Source organism: Rana temporaria, chromosome 2 (genome assembly GCF_905171775.1).
Source record: "Rana temporaria chromosome 2, aRanTem1.1, whole genome shotgun sequence".
Lineage (NCBI taxonomy): Eukaryota > Metazoa > Chordata > Amphibia > Anura > Ranidae > Rana > Rana temporaria.
The window spans coordinates 365605227-365618489 of record NC_053490.1 but is presented as its reverse complement, the minus strand read 5'-3'; the positions used below and the strand labels follow the sequence as shown (position 1 = coordinate 365618489).

At 43.6% G+C, this 13263-nt stretch overlaps 1 protein-coding gene across 1 annotated transcript in view; it reads left to right on the top strand.

Moving 5' to 3' along the window:
• LOC120927176 (gastricsin-like) overlaps positions 1-12713 on the top strand; it is a 30119-nt gene extending 17406 nt beyond the window's left edge. Inside the window, exons 7-9 of the mRNA XM_040337675.1 lie at positions 475-622; positions 6570-6668; positions 12459-12713. Coding sequence (XP_040193609.1) covers positions 475-622; positions 6570-6668; positions 12459-12611 — 400 coding nt within the window. The 3' untranslated portion in view covers positions 12612-12713. The remainder of the gene's footprint in view (positions 1-474; positions 623-6569; positions 6669-12458) is intronic.
• Positions 12714-13263: the final 550 nt, after the last annotated feature.

The following is a 13263-nucleotide window of genomic DNA, read 5'->3' as shown; positions in this document are numbered from 1 at the left end:
ATACCCGACGCTGGAAAACGACGCAAACTCCACCCAGCGGCCGCCGGAAAATGACACCTACGATCCGAAGGCTTTCCAAGCCGTACGCCTGTCGGATCTTAGCCAAAAGCCGTCGTATCTTGGTTTGAGGATTCCAAATCAAGATACGACGCGGCAAATTTGAAAATACACTGGCGTAGTACACTCAGTAGATACGCCAGCGTATTTCCGCTGTGAATCTGGCCCTTTGTAGACTGCCACTGGAATAGTTGCTCAGTTCTGCTTTAATACATGTTTTGGATACATGTATATATTTTAATTAGATCACCTCTAAAATGTCTTCTTTACATGGCCAGTCTTACTATTTTTTTTTAACAAACAGCTTTTTAACAATGTAAACACTAGGTTAACCATATTAGTCTTGTTTTTAATTTTGGTTAATTCAGTTGTTAATCCATACTATTTAACCTTATATGTTATCAATGTATCACACAGCTTTTCAGTCAATGGACAAGCAACAGGATGGTGCAGCCAAGGTTGCCAGGCAATTGTAGATACCGGAACGTCCCAACTGACAATCCCTCAACAGTATATGGGTACTCTGTTGCAGTACATGGGAGCCCAGCAAGGCCAAAATGGACAGGTGAATTTATATGAAATTAAAAATGTAACATTACTGTACAGGTGTCATGCTATCTCTGATGTGTTTTTAATGAATTTATTAAACAGCCTATTCAGCTTTGTGAATACAAAGAAAAATGTGAAGCCCCAATTCAAAATGGTGATAGTTTTGACAGAGCCTCAAAAAAATCACAATGGCTTAAAATTGATACGATCCAGAAACATTTAGACAAAATAAAGGTGAATAAAGCACCTGGACCAGATGGCATCTACCCATGTGTCCTCAAAGAATTGGACTCTGTTATTTCAAAGCCATTATTTATAATTTTTACAGACTCTTTAACCACTTGGGATCCGCCTGCCGTCAATTGACGGCTACAGTGCGGATCCCAATCGCCAAACTGCCGTCAATTGACGTCCGCCCCTTAGGGCGGTCCCCGCGCGCGCTCCAGAGCGCGCTGCGGGGAAAATCTGTGTTGGCCGTGTCCCTCGGACACAGCCAATTACAGATCGCCGCGAACGGCCAATCAGAGTGGCCGTTCGCGAGGCGATCTGTGCGGCCAATGAGAGAGGATCTCATATGTAAACATATGAGATCATCTCTCATTGCCGTTTTACACAGAGACAGCGGTGCTGTCTCTGGAGAGGAGACCGATCTGTGTCCCTTGTACATAGGGACATAGATCGGTCACCCCCCCCAGTCACCCCCCCCCCTCCACCTACAGTTAGAACACTAAGCAGGGATACATTTAACCCCTTCCTCACCCCCTAGTGTTAACCCCTTCAATGCCAGTCACATTTATACTGTAATTAGTGCATATTTATAGCACTGATCGCAGTATAAATGTGAATGGCACCAAAAATGTGTCCGATGTGTCCGCCATAACGTCGCAGTCCCATTAAAAATCGCAGATCGCCGCCATTTCTAGTAAAAAAAAATAATTCTGTCCCCTATTTTGTAAGCGCTATAACTTTTGCGCAAACCAGTCGCTTATTGCGATTTTTTTTTTTTTACCAAAATAATGTAGAAGAATACGTATCGGCCTAAACTGAGAAAAAAAATGTTTTTTTTTTTTTTAAATTGGGATATTTATTATAGCAAGAAGTAAAAAATATTGTATTTTTTTCAAAATTGTCTCACTTTTTTGTTTATAGCGCAAAAATAAAAACCGCACAGGCGATCAAATACCACCAAAAGAAAGCTCTACTTGTGGGGAAAAAAGGACGTCAATTTTGTTTGGGAGCCACGTCGCACGACCGCGCAATTGTTAGTTAAAGCGATGCAGTGCCGAAAGCTGAAATTTCACCTGGGCAGGAGGGGGGTATATGTGCCCAGTAAGCAAGTGGTTAATGATTGACTCTGTACCACTTGATGGTGCAAGACCAATGTGGAATCTATAATAGAAAACAATATTACAAGTAACAGTCACACAAGACAGAAATTGTCTGAGGAGATAAGCAAAAACTGTGAATATGGAATACTTGGATTTTGCAAAAGTATGTATAAATTAAAGTTTACAACCTTGGAAAATTCAGTTTGTAAATGGATAGAAACCTGGCTAAAAGACCAATTTAGAGTAGTGATTAACCACTTGCCTACAGGGCACTTCCTGCCCAGGCCATTTTTCAGCTTTCAGCGCTATCGCACTTTGAATGACAATTGTGCGGTCATGCTACACTGTACCCAAATGAAATTCTTATAATTTTCTTCACACAAATAGAGTTTTTTTTTAACTACTTCAATACAGGGCATTTTCACCCCCTTCCTGCCCAGACCAATTATTAGTTCTCAGCACTGTTGCACTTTGAATGACAATTGCGCGGTCATGCAACACTGTACCCAAATTAAATATTTATGTTTTTTCCCCCACAAATAGAGCTTTTGTTCGGTGTTATTTGATCACCTCTGCGTTTTTTGCGCTATAAACAAAAGATGAGCGACAATTTAATAAATATCACCATTTCCTCTTCTACAGTACATATTTTTGGTAAAAATAAGCATATATTGATTGGTTTGAGCAAAAGTTATAGCAAAAGTTTTTTTTTTTTTTTTTTTACTAGTAATGGAGGCAATCTACGATTTTTATTGTGACCGTGACATTGCAACGGACATATCAAACACTTTTGTCACATTTTTGGGACATTCAAATTTATACAGCGATCAGTGCTATAAAACTGCACTTATTACTGTGTAAATGTGACTGGCATGGAAGGGGTTAACACTAGGGGGCAATCAAGGGGTTAAATATGTTCCCTAGGGAGCAATTCTAACTGTAGGGGGCGGGGACTCACAAGGGGAGGAGACCGATCTGTGTTCCTCTGTACTGGGAACACACATCGGTCTCCTCTCCTCTGACAGGATGTGGATCTGTGTGTTTACACACACAGATCCGCGGTCCTGCTGTGATCACGGGCAATCGCGGGTGCCCAGCGGACATCGCGGCCGCTGTGCACATGCACCGGCAGAGCAAGCGCCCCCTAGACGGCTGGGAAGCCCAGGACGTCATATGACGTCCACCCAGGATGGGAGATCCCTCCTGTGGACGTCATATGTACATGGGCGGAATGGGAAGTGGTTAGTCACTGCTGGGTTTTTTATTTTTTACAAGATAAAAATACCAAAATTTTATTTTTTTTAAATGTTTTACTTAGTTTCTGTCAGTAAATTTTGTAAATACGTAATTTTTCTTCTTCACTGATGTGCACTGATGAGGTGGCACTTATGGGCAATGATCAGGTGGCACTGATGAGGAGGCACTAATATGCCACACTTATGGGCACTGATAGGTGGCACTGATGAGCACTGATAGTCAGTACTGATAGGTGGCACCAATAGGCGTCACTGATGGGAATTCATGGACAGCAGTGATGGACATTGATGGGCAGCACTGATAGGCGGCACTGATAGCCAGCATTGACTGGCATCACTAATGGTCACTGATTGGTGGCACTTGTGGGCACTGATTGCTGGCACTGGTGGGCACTGATTGTTGGCACTGATTGGTGACACTGTTGGTGCTATAATGTAATCAGGGCACTGATGATCAGTTCCCTAATTAATTACATGTTTTGTTGTCCCCTGCAAGGAGATGCCGCTGATCAGCTCTCCTCGCCACACACTCTGTTAGGGCGGACACTGCTCTTTACAGAGATTGGGGTCCTGCCGTGTCCTAGCAACACAGCCACGATCGCTGTGCTGCGTGCCTCCGTGGGTGCGCAAGAGCGGAAGTTCTGGGACATTGTCATATAATGTCATCCCAGAAGAAGTGCCTCCGTCATTTGACTGTGGGCGGACGGTAAGTGGTATCAAAAAGGAGGGAAGGGGGAGAACGGCACTCACATTAGCCAACATTCATAAATTTGAGAACAAAAAAGAAATAATCGTCGACGATACACAGATACACAGAGGATATTTTCCACACTGCTATATATCCCCTATGTTTTTTTTTATCTTTGTATTATTTGTGCAACTTTTTGTAATAAATTATATTTTTGTAATCTTGATGTTCCCGTCTTGCCTCTAAAAGTCCGCCATATTACTGCCTCTTTAGTAGTAATTATTTCTTTTTTGTGGACGGTAAGTGGTTAAAGAGGAACTGTAGTCTGCTCACATAATTTGTAATAAAAACATTTTTGCCATTCAGAAGCTTCCCTCCAACCACTTTGCATATTATTTTAAATATACTGTGATTCTGTACTTGCCAAACATGCTGCAGAATTCTCCCTCCACTAAGCCTGGCTGCAGCCATTTTAACTGTGGGCAGCAGTAGCTGCTGTCTGTTCACTTCCTGGATTTACACAGACACACGGATTGTTGATAAATGTCAGTTAATACACATGAGGGCTAAAAAAAATGCATGCATCATAGCATAGTAGGAATAATACAAATGGGGGGATCAAAAGTGGAGAAGAATCTGGATGTTCTGGTAGATCAAAGATGTAATAATAGCATGCACTGCCAAACTGCAGTTTCTAAAGCAAACTAAATACTTTCTCTAAAAAGAGATACAGACTCCAGAGGGAGACATAATTTTGTCCCTCAATCATTAGTGATGCCGCGTACACACGGCCGTTTTTCGGGTTCTAAAAAACGAAGTTTTTTTAATGTCATTAAAAACGATCGTGTGTGGGCTTCAGAGCATTTTTCGGGTTCTAAAGAACGACCAAATTTTTTTTCGAACATGCTCTATTTTTTTACGACGTTTTTAACGTTGTCGTTTTTAAGGTTGTAAAAAATGGTCGCGTGTGGGCTTTAACGACGTGAAAAATCCACGCATGCTCAGAAGCAAGTTATGAGACGGGAGCGCTGGTAAAACTACCGTTCATAATGGAGTAAGCACATTCATCACGATGTAACAGACAGAAAAGCGTGAATCGTCTTTTACTAACACAAAATCAGCTAAAGCAGCCCAAAGGGTGGCGTCATCCGCATGGAACTTCCCCTTTATAGTGCCGTCGTACGTGTTGTACATCACCACGCTTTGCTAGAGCATTTTTTTTTCACGATCGTGTGTAGGCAAGGCCGTTTTAATGATCGGGTTGAAAAAAACTTAGTTTTTTCTAGACCCTTAAAAATGTAGTTTTTTTAGAACCCGAAAAACGGTCGTGTGTACGCGGCATAAGACCTCATGTAGAATATGCAGTTCCATTTTGGGCACCAGGTCACAAAAAGGATATCTGAGAACTGGAGAAAGTACAGCGAAGGGCCACCAAACTGATAAGAAGCATGGCATTGCTCAGCTATGAGAAAAGATTAGCTGAACTGAATTTATTTCCTCTCCAGAAAAGGAGATTAAGGGGATAATTATTTTTTTTATAAATACATAAATTGTCCATATAGCGTGAACTTAGTCTGGAGTTGTTCATTTTCAGGTCATTACAGAGGACACGGGAGCACTTTTTATGTCTCCACCTACAGAAAGGCTTCTTCGCACTAAGGCCCCTTTCACACTGGGGAGTTTTTCGAGCGTTATTCAAGCGTTTTTCGAGCATTATTAGATCGTTTTTCGAGCGTTATTCGAGCGTTATACGAGTGAAGCCTCATCTGCAATCCCAATGTGCTGGTAAAGCACCGCTAAGACTCTAACGTTTTAGGGGGCGTTTTTGCAGTGCCTCGGTGTGAAAGGGTAAGGCGTTTTTACAGCGCTTTCAATCCATTTCAATGGAGAAATTAATGTGGGAATGAGCGGTGGAGAAGCGGTAACCACACAGCTCCTCTCACCGCTCCAAAGATGCTGCTAGCAGGACTTTTGGAGTGGTCCTGCTAGCGCATCGCTCCAGTGTGAAAGCCCTATTTTTAGCGCAAGAGCGCCTGCAAACTGCCCCAGTGTGAAAGTGGCCTTAGTGCTCATTCCTGCAGCTGTCACTAGAGACTTTGACTATGAGCTTCAATATCACGAGAAGAGGAAGTGGGAGTTTGTATGTAGACGAGCCCCCAGGGGAAGTCTCAAGCAGGAGTTAGACCCCTTTCACACTGGGGCGTTTTTCAGGCGCTTTAGCGTTAAAAAAAGCGCCTGTAAATCGCCTGAAAGAAGCTGCATCTGCAATCCCAATGTGAAAGCCTGAGTGCTTTCACACTAAAGCACCTGAAAAATGCCCCAGTGTGAAAGGGGTCTTAGCGTTAAAAAATGCGCCTGAAAGAAGCCTCATCTGCAATGCCCGAGTGCTTACACGCTGAGGCACTGCGCTGGCAGGGCGTCAAAAAAAGTCCTGCAAGCGGCTTCTTTGCAGCGCTCTAGGAGCGTTGAATACACCGCTCCTTCCCATTTTAACACCAAAGCCCATGAAAAACTCCCCAGTGTGAAAGGGGTCTAATAAATCATTTATTCAGCAGAGCAAAGGAACATTCAGTTAAAAAAAAAAAAATACAATATAAATACATATGACATCACAAAAAAGATCATTGGCTAAAATTCAACTTTTTATGATGATTAATAATATAAGTCTATATCAATTATTTTGTGTCTCAGTTCCTAGTAAACTGTAACAATGTACAGAACTTGCCAACAATCAGTTTCACCATCAATGGAGTCCAGTTCCCCATCCCACCCTCAGGATACATAATCCAGGTAATGAAAAATTGCTTTTCATATTATTGATAGCTAAAAGAAACTTTGTAAATTTCTAACAATTTGTTTTATTATACTGCAGATAAAATTGGTTAAAATTCTACTTTGCCTTTTCTTGCAAAAATGTCACCTGACTTCAAAATCACTTAAAAACTTTATACTTTACACTTTTTATATTTCATGAAATTGTTACTTTCTGTGCTTTGCTGCCTCCTTGTAACATCCTCCATGAATGTCTCGTTGTTTAGGGTTGTCCCGATACCACTTTTTTGACACTGAGTACAAGTACTGATACTTTTTTTTCAAGTACTCGCCGATACTTTTTTTTAATGTCATGTGACAGTGGCGGTATTTTTTTTACAATTTTTTTTTACAGTGATTTTTTTTTGTTTTGGGGGGGGGGGGGGGGTGAATTGTCAGTGTGTTTGTTTTTTTTGTTTTTTTTTTATTTACATTTTATTTTTAAAATATTTATTGCAATTTTTTTTTTTTATCAGCCCTGTTGGGGGTCTTTGGTGAGATATCAGGGGTCTTAAAAGACCTCTGAAATCTCCCCTTTAAGACAGAAAAAGGGACTAAGGACACAGATTCCCCAGTCCCTTTCTCTGCAGCCTCAGCTGAAATGAAGGAGGGAAGCTCCTCTCCATTCATAAACTGAAGCATCGTAAACACAGGTTACGATGCTCAGTTATGTGAATGGACAGAATCATTCGGAAAAGGTAGGAGCCGGGTTTAGCGGCTCCTACCTCCGCTCTCCATCCTCACAAATTGAGGAGGGAGAGCGGCACGGACGGGGGGGGAGAAGAACGGCACGGGGGGCAGGGGGAGAGAAGAGCGGCACGGACGGGGGGGAGAGAAGAGCGGCACGGACGGGGGGGGGGGAGAATAGTGGCACTGACAGGGGGAGAGAAGAGCGGCACGGAGCAAAGGGGGGGGGGGGAGACTGCACGGAGCACGGGGGAGGAAAGACTGCACAGAGCACGGGAGTGGAGGAAAGACTGCACGGAGCACGGGAGTGGAGGAAAGACTGCACGGAGCACGGGAGTGGAGGACTTGGGGAAATGCTCGGTAGATATGTGCATTCCCGTTCGTACGAATGTTATTTTCGTACGAAAATGTTCATTTTCGTACCTGCAGAATAATGTGTACATACGAAAAAATTTAAGCACCAAAATACGAAAACAACGGGATTACGAATGAGTCGTATAACGAACAACCGCAAATACGAACGAACGATCCGACGAAAATACGTCAAAACGAAAACGGCAAAAGAACGAATATGACATCTATAACAAAAGACTTGCATTCTGTATTTTGTTTGAATCCTTGTTCTGTTCGTATTTTGATTTTCAGTCGTATGTTCATATGACATCTAACAAAAGATTTTCATTCTGTATTTTGTTTGAATCCTTTTTCTGTTTGTATGTTCATATGACATCTTATAACAAAAGATTTGTATTCTGTATTCTGAATTCCTTTTTTCTGTTCGTAATTTGGTTTCAAAATACAGAATGCAAATCTTTTGTTATAGATGTCATTTTCGTTTTTTTGAATGGACAGTGAGTGTAGTTAGTGAAGCAACTTCTCTTTTGTGCTGAGTAGTACAGTAAAGCCAAATAAACTTTTCTGTGGATTTTCGTCTGAAGGGAGATCAGTTGGCCAGACTTTTGAACCCAAAAATGGTTTTCTGATGGAGTTTAAAAACGAACGAACGTTCGGTAAAACGATCGTTTTTATGTTTGTTGTTAAAAAAGTCTGACCAAGTGTATGGGGCTTAACAATAGTTAATATGGATGAGCCGCGTGTTGAAAGTGCTGCGAATCCCGCAATATATTTACGAAAGTACAAAATGACGAAAATTCACGAAAAATTATTGTCTAACAAGTAACGAACATGAATTAAACAGAATAACGAACCATCCCGCATGTACGAAAATAAAACGGTAACCAAAATACGAAACAATCGGAATACGAAAAAATCGCGTCGTACGAAAAACGAACGGGAACGAACAGGAAAAACGGGCGTCTTACGAAAAACGAACGGAAACGAACCTACGGAACGATACGAAACGGAACAAAAAAAAACGAAAACAATTTCTGTGCACATGTCTAATGCTCGGTATCGGTACCGATACCGATACTAGTATCGGTATCGGGACATCCCTACTTTCAACCCTCACTTCCATTTGCCTAGAATGAGCAGTGCATGTTAGTTGTCATGGTCGTGTGCACTGCTTTACGCACACTACAAATCCCATTATCATCAATCCATTGTCCATAGAGGGAGCAAGAGAGGGTGGCTAAGTTCCTGCATATCCACCCTCTAACAGGAAGTCAGATCACAGCAGCAACAAAAAAAAAGAGTTGCATACCTAAATAGATTTTTTTTAATCAGAGTTTAGTCTAAATTTATTGCACCATACAGACGATCAGAAATTCCGACAGCAAAAGTCCGATGTGAGCTTCTGAACGGAAATTACGACCGTGTGTATGCTCCATCGGACTTTTGCTGTCGGAATTTCCGCCAACAAAAGATTGAGAGCTGGTTCTCAAATTTCCCGACGGAAAAAATTCCTATCGGAAAATCCAATCGTCTGTAGCAATTCCGACGTGCAAAATTCAGACAAATGCTCAGAATCAATTCGACGCATGCTCCAAAGTATTGAACCTAATTTTTGCGGCTCAACGTAGTGTTGTACGTCACCGCGTTTTTGACGGTGGAAAGTTCAGAGATGGTGATCGTGTGTATGCAAGCCAAGTTTGAGCGGAATTCCGATCGTGTGTACGTGGCATAACACTTAACTCTGAGGCACTTTCCCAGAAGAACCTGGGCCAAAGAAATTCTCAAATTCACAGCATAAACTCCAAAGTGATTAAAATGAAAGGAAAAGTACAGCCAAAGCTATTTCTGGCTATACTTCTCCTGTAGGTTACAGGAGTGCAGTTCGTTTTGCACTTCTGTGACCAGTTTTCAGTTCACAGTGGGCTAAACGTCACTGATGTCACAGAGTCCAGAACAACTGGGGCTTCCAGAATGCTTGGAGCCCCTTATATAACAGTTGCAATGTATTAAGGAAGCCTTGCTTGTAGTGGAAAGTGCCCATTTATGTAAGACTCTTCACCACATCTAGGGAGGCAGTGGCTGTGTGGCTTACTACTCCAGCTACCCCTTCGCACAGTTTGCTATGCCAGGAGGTCCAACTTAAATCCCTCTTAAGCCTGGCCGTGTATACACTGCGTCCAACACAGGAGCTCACACCCGGGCACACACTTCCCTATTAACTCTGAGTCCACTGAGACATTTTTCCACTCCAAGCAAGGCTTTGTCAATACGCTCCGATTGTTGTACAGTGTCCATGCAGTTAAAAGAGAAGTATGTGTTTACTTTTTATTTCGATTCATACTTACCTCGGTGGATGCAGCATCAGGCCGATGCTCCATCTGTCCCCCACTGTCTCTGTGCTGAGAACCGAGCCACTGAACATCACAATGGCTCGGTTCTTAAAGATCCCCTAGAGCAGGCATGTCCAAAGTCAGGCCCGGGGGCCAAATGCGGCCCCCCTGTTGATTTAATATGCCCCCCTGGGGATTTGGATATATTATTGTTTGTGGCCCCCAGGGCCACAAAAGATATATACTGTATTTATTGGCGCTGCCTTGGAGGGGACAGGGAGGGGGCAGAACGAGCGCCGTCAGATTACATGAAGAGAATCTCCTGTTTACTCAGCAGTGTCTCTATTGGAAGTCCCATCTCCTGGGATGCCATTGGATGACTGTTCTATCCATCATAGGAGGCAGGACTTTGTATTAAAGAGGCCACAGGGTAAACAAGACATTCACCTGTTTGTAATCTGTCGGCACTCGTCCCGCCCCCTTCCTCTGCCCTCCGAGACTGCAGATGGGCATCGTTCAGGCTGCACTGATGGCAATGGTAAGGCTGCATTTATGGCACATGTGAGGCTGAATTTATGGCACATGTGAGGCTGCATTGGTTGCAATGGTGAGGTTGCAATGGTAAGGCTGCATTGGTTGCAATGGTAAGGCTGCATTCATGGCAATTGTAAGGCTGCATTCATGGCAATAATGAGGCTGCATTCATGGCAATGGTAAGCCTGTGCGTGTTATACGCCGATAAATACGGTATATAAAAATAACACGCCCAAGCTGCCCAAGCTCATCCTTAGTCCTAAGCAGTGTTCTGGGATTCGATGGGGCCACAAATAAAATATATACAGTATATCCAAATAACACGCCCAAGCTCATCTCTTCACCACACACAGCCACAAAGGCAAGAGAATTCTTGTTGGGCCATGTATTAGTGCTCAGACGAACACACTTAGGCCCCATACACACGGGAGGATTTATCCGCGGATACGGTCCAGCGGATCGTTTCCACGGATAAATCCTCTCAAGGATTTCCGCGGATTTCTATTCGATGGCGTGTACACACCATCGCATTGAAATCCGCGCCGAAATCCTCTGGCGATGACGTGTCGCGCCGTCGCCGCGATTATGACGCGGCGACGTGCGCGACACTGTCATATAAGGAATTCCACGCATGCGTCGAATCATTACGACGCATGCGGGGGATCCCTTCGGACGGATGGATCCGGTGAGTCTATACAGACCAGCGGATCCATTCGTTGGGATGGATTCCAGCAGATGGATTTGTTTGGCATGTCAGCAAATATTCGATCTGCTGGAATCCATCCCAGGGGAGAAATATCCGCGGAAACAGATCCGCTGGAGTGTACACACCATAGGATCTATCCGCTGAAACCCATTTGCTGGGATTTTTCAGCGGATGGATTCTATCGTGTGTACGGGGCCTTAGACAGAATTTTAATGGTTCAAAGAAAGTCAGGCAAAATAGTCGGCCCTCACGCATGTTCACTTAATCAAATCTGGCCCTCTTTGAAAAAAGTTTGGACACCCCTGCCCTAGAGGAAAGCTGCTGACTTTCAGTCAGCGTCTTTCCTTTCTGCTTCTCCACGCTCATTGGAGTGCTGAGCCGTGGAGGGGCGGGGAGAGGCTGTCTCAGGGGCAGGGGGAGGGACGCTGAGACTGCCATCAATCAGGTCAGCTGGCGCATCCTGACTTGGAAGTTATAATGACGCGCTGCCCTGACTGATGGCAGCGACATCACCGGAGAGCGGACTTCAGACCGTTCTCCACTGAAAATGTGTCACAGGAGTGCAAAACGAATTGCACTTCTGTGAACCTTAGGAGAAGCCCAACCTAAAAAGCTCAGGCTGGTCTTCTCCTTTAAATACATTGCAGCACTGATCAATGTATTCTGATGGCTGGGAAGTCTCCCTGCTGTCAGAATACAAAGCACAGTTGGGAGTCTCTAATATGTGGATAGTGAAATCAGGTCAGTTTTTGTGTTTTTGTTTTTCATTCAGGTCTAGTACACATGGGCCGAATGTCCGGCTGTGGAGAACAACTTTTATTATCAAGCCTTTATGCCCATAGACCTATCTATCTATCTATCTATCTATCTATCTATCTATCTATCTATCTATCTATCTATCTATCTATCTATCTATCTATCGTATGATGCACATTAGTAGAGCTTTTAACTGAAGACTCTATGATTTCATTTGAAATACTGCTGTCAGCAGGTTTGAATTAATACAGTGTAAATGTATGGACCCTCTGATTCCTCTCGTATTGAATTGTATTGTAATGTACTGTCTGCCCTCATGTTGTAAAGCACTGTGCAAATTGTTGGCGATATATAAATCCTGTATAATATTAATAATAATAATGTATGTATTTTTTCTTCTAGAATAACGGTTATTGTGTTGTTAACGTTGAGGAAACCTACCTTCCATCACAGAATGGCCAGCCTCTCTGGATCCTGGGAGATGTATTTTTGAGGCAGTACTATTCTGTCTATGACATGAGCAACAACAGAATTGGTTTTGCCCAAGCAGCATAAGATAGCCATTACTATTGTCTGATGAATTATTCTTTCCCATGCTTAAGATAATTACTTCAGAAACATCAAACACAAAAATAAAGCAATGCATTTAATAATTTATTTAAGTCCTATAAAGTTTTTTTTTCTCAATTTGCTGTGGCTAGGCCTTGTATATAAAAGGTGATGTCCAGGGCAGGACTTAGGGTGGTGGGGGCCCCTGGGCTTAAGTGTTGAAGGGGCCCCATGGAGCCGAGAATTGGGGGGGATCGAAGATGTTGAGCGGGGGGGGATCGTAGTTGTTGAGAGGGGGGGTGCACATTATGTTGAGCGGGGGGGGGGGGGTGCGAATTGAAGTTGTTAAGCGGGGGGCGCATTAAAGTTGTTGAGTGGGGGGCGCGCATTAAAGTTGGGGGGGGGAGGGGGTGCGCATTAAAGTTGTTGAGCGGGGGGGGGGGGCCTTTCACATGTGCACGGAATGTGTCGGCTCTCTTTCCTTCAGCAGACATCCACACACCGCTCCGGTTCCTCCTGGGGGGGGGTTTGCAGTTGTTGAGCGGGGGGGGGGGAGTGCCTCTCACCTGTGCCGACAGCCGGAGCCACAGACTGTCATTAGCCCGGCTGTCGGCTTTCTTCCTTTCAGCAGCCACAGTCCTCCACACACCGCTCCGGT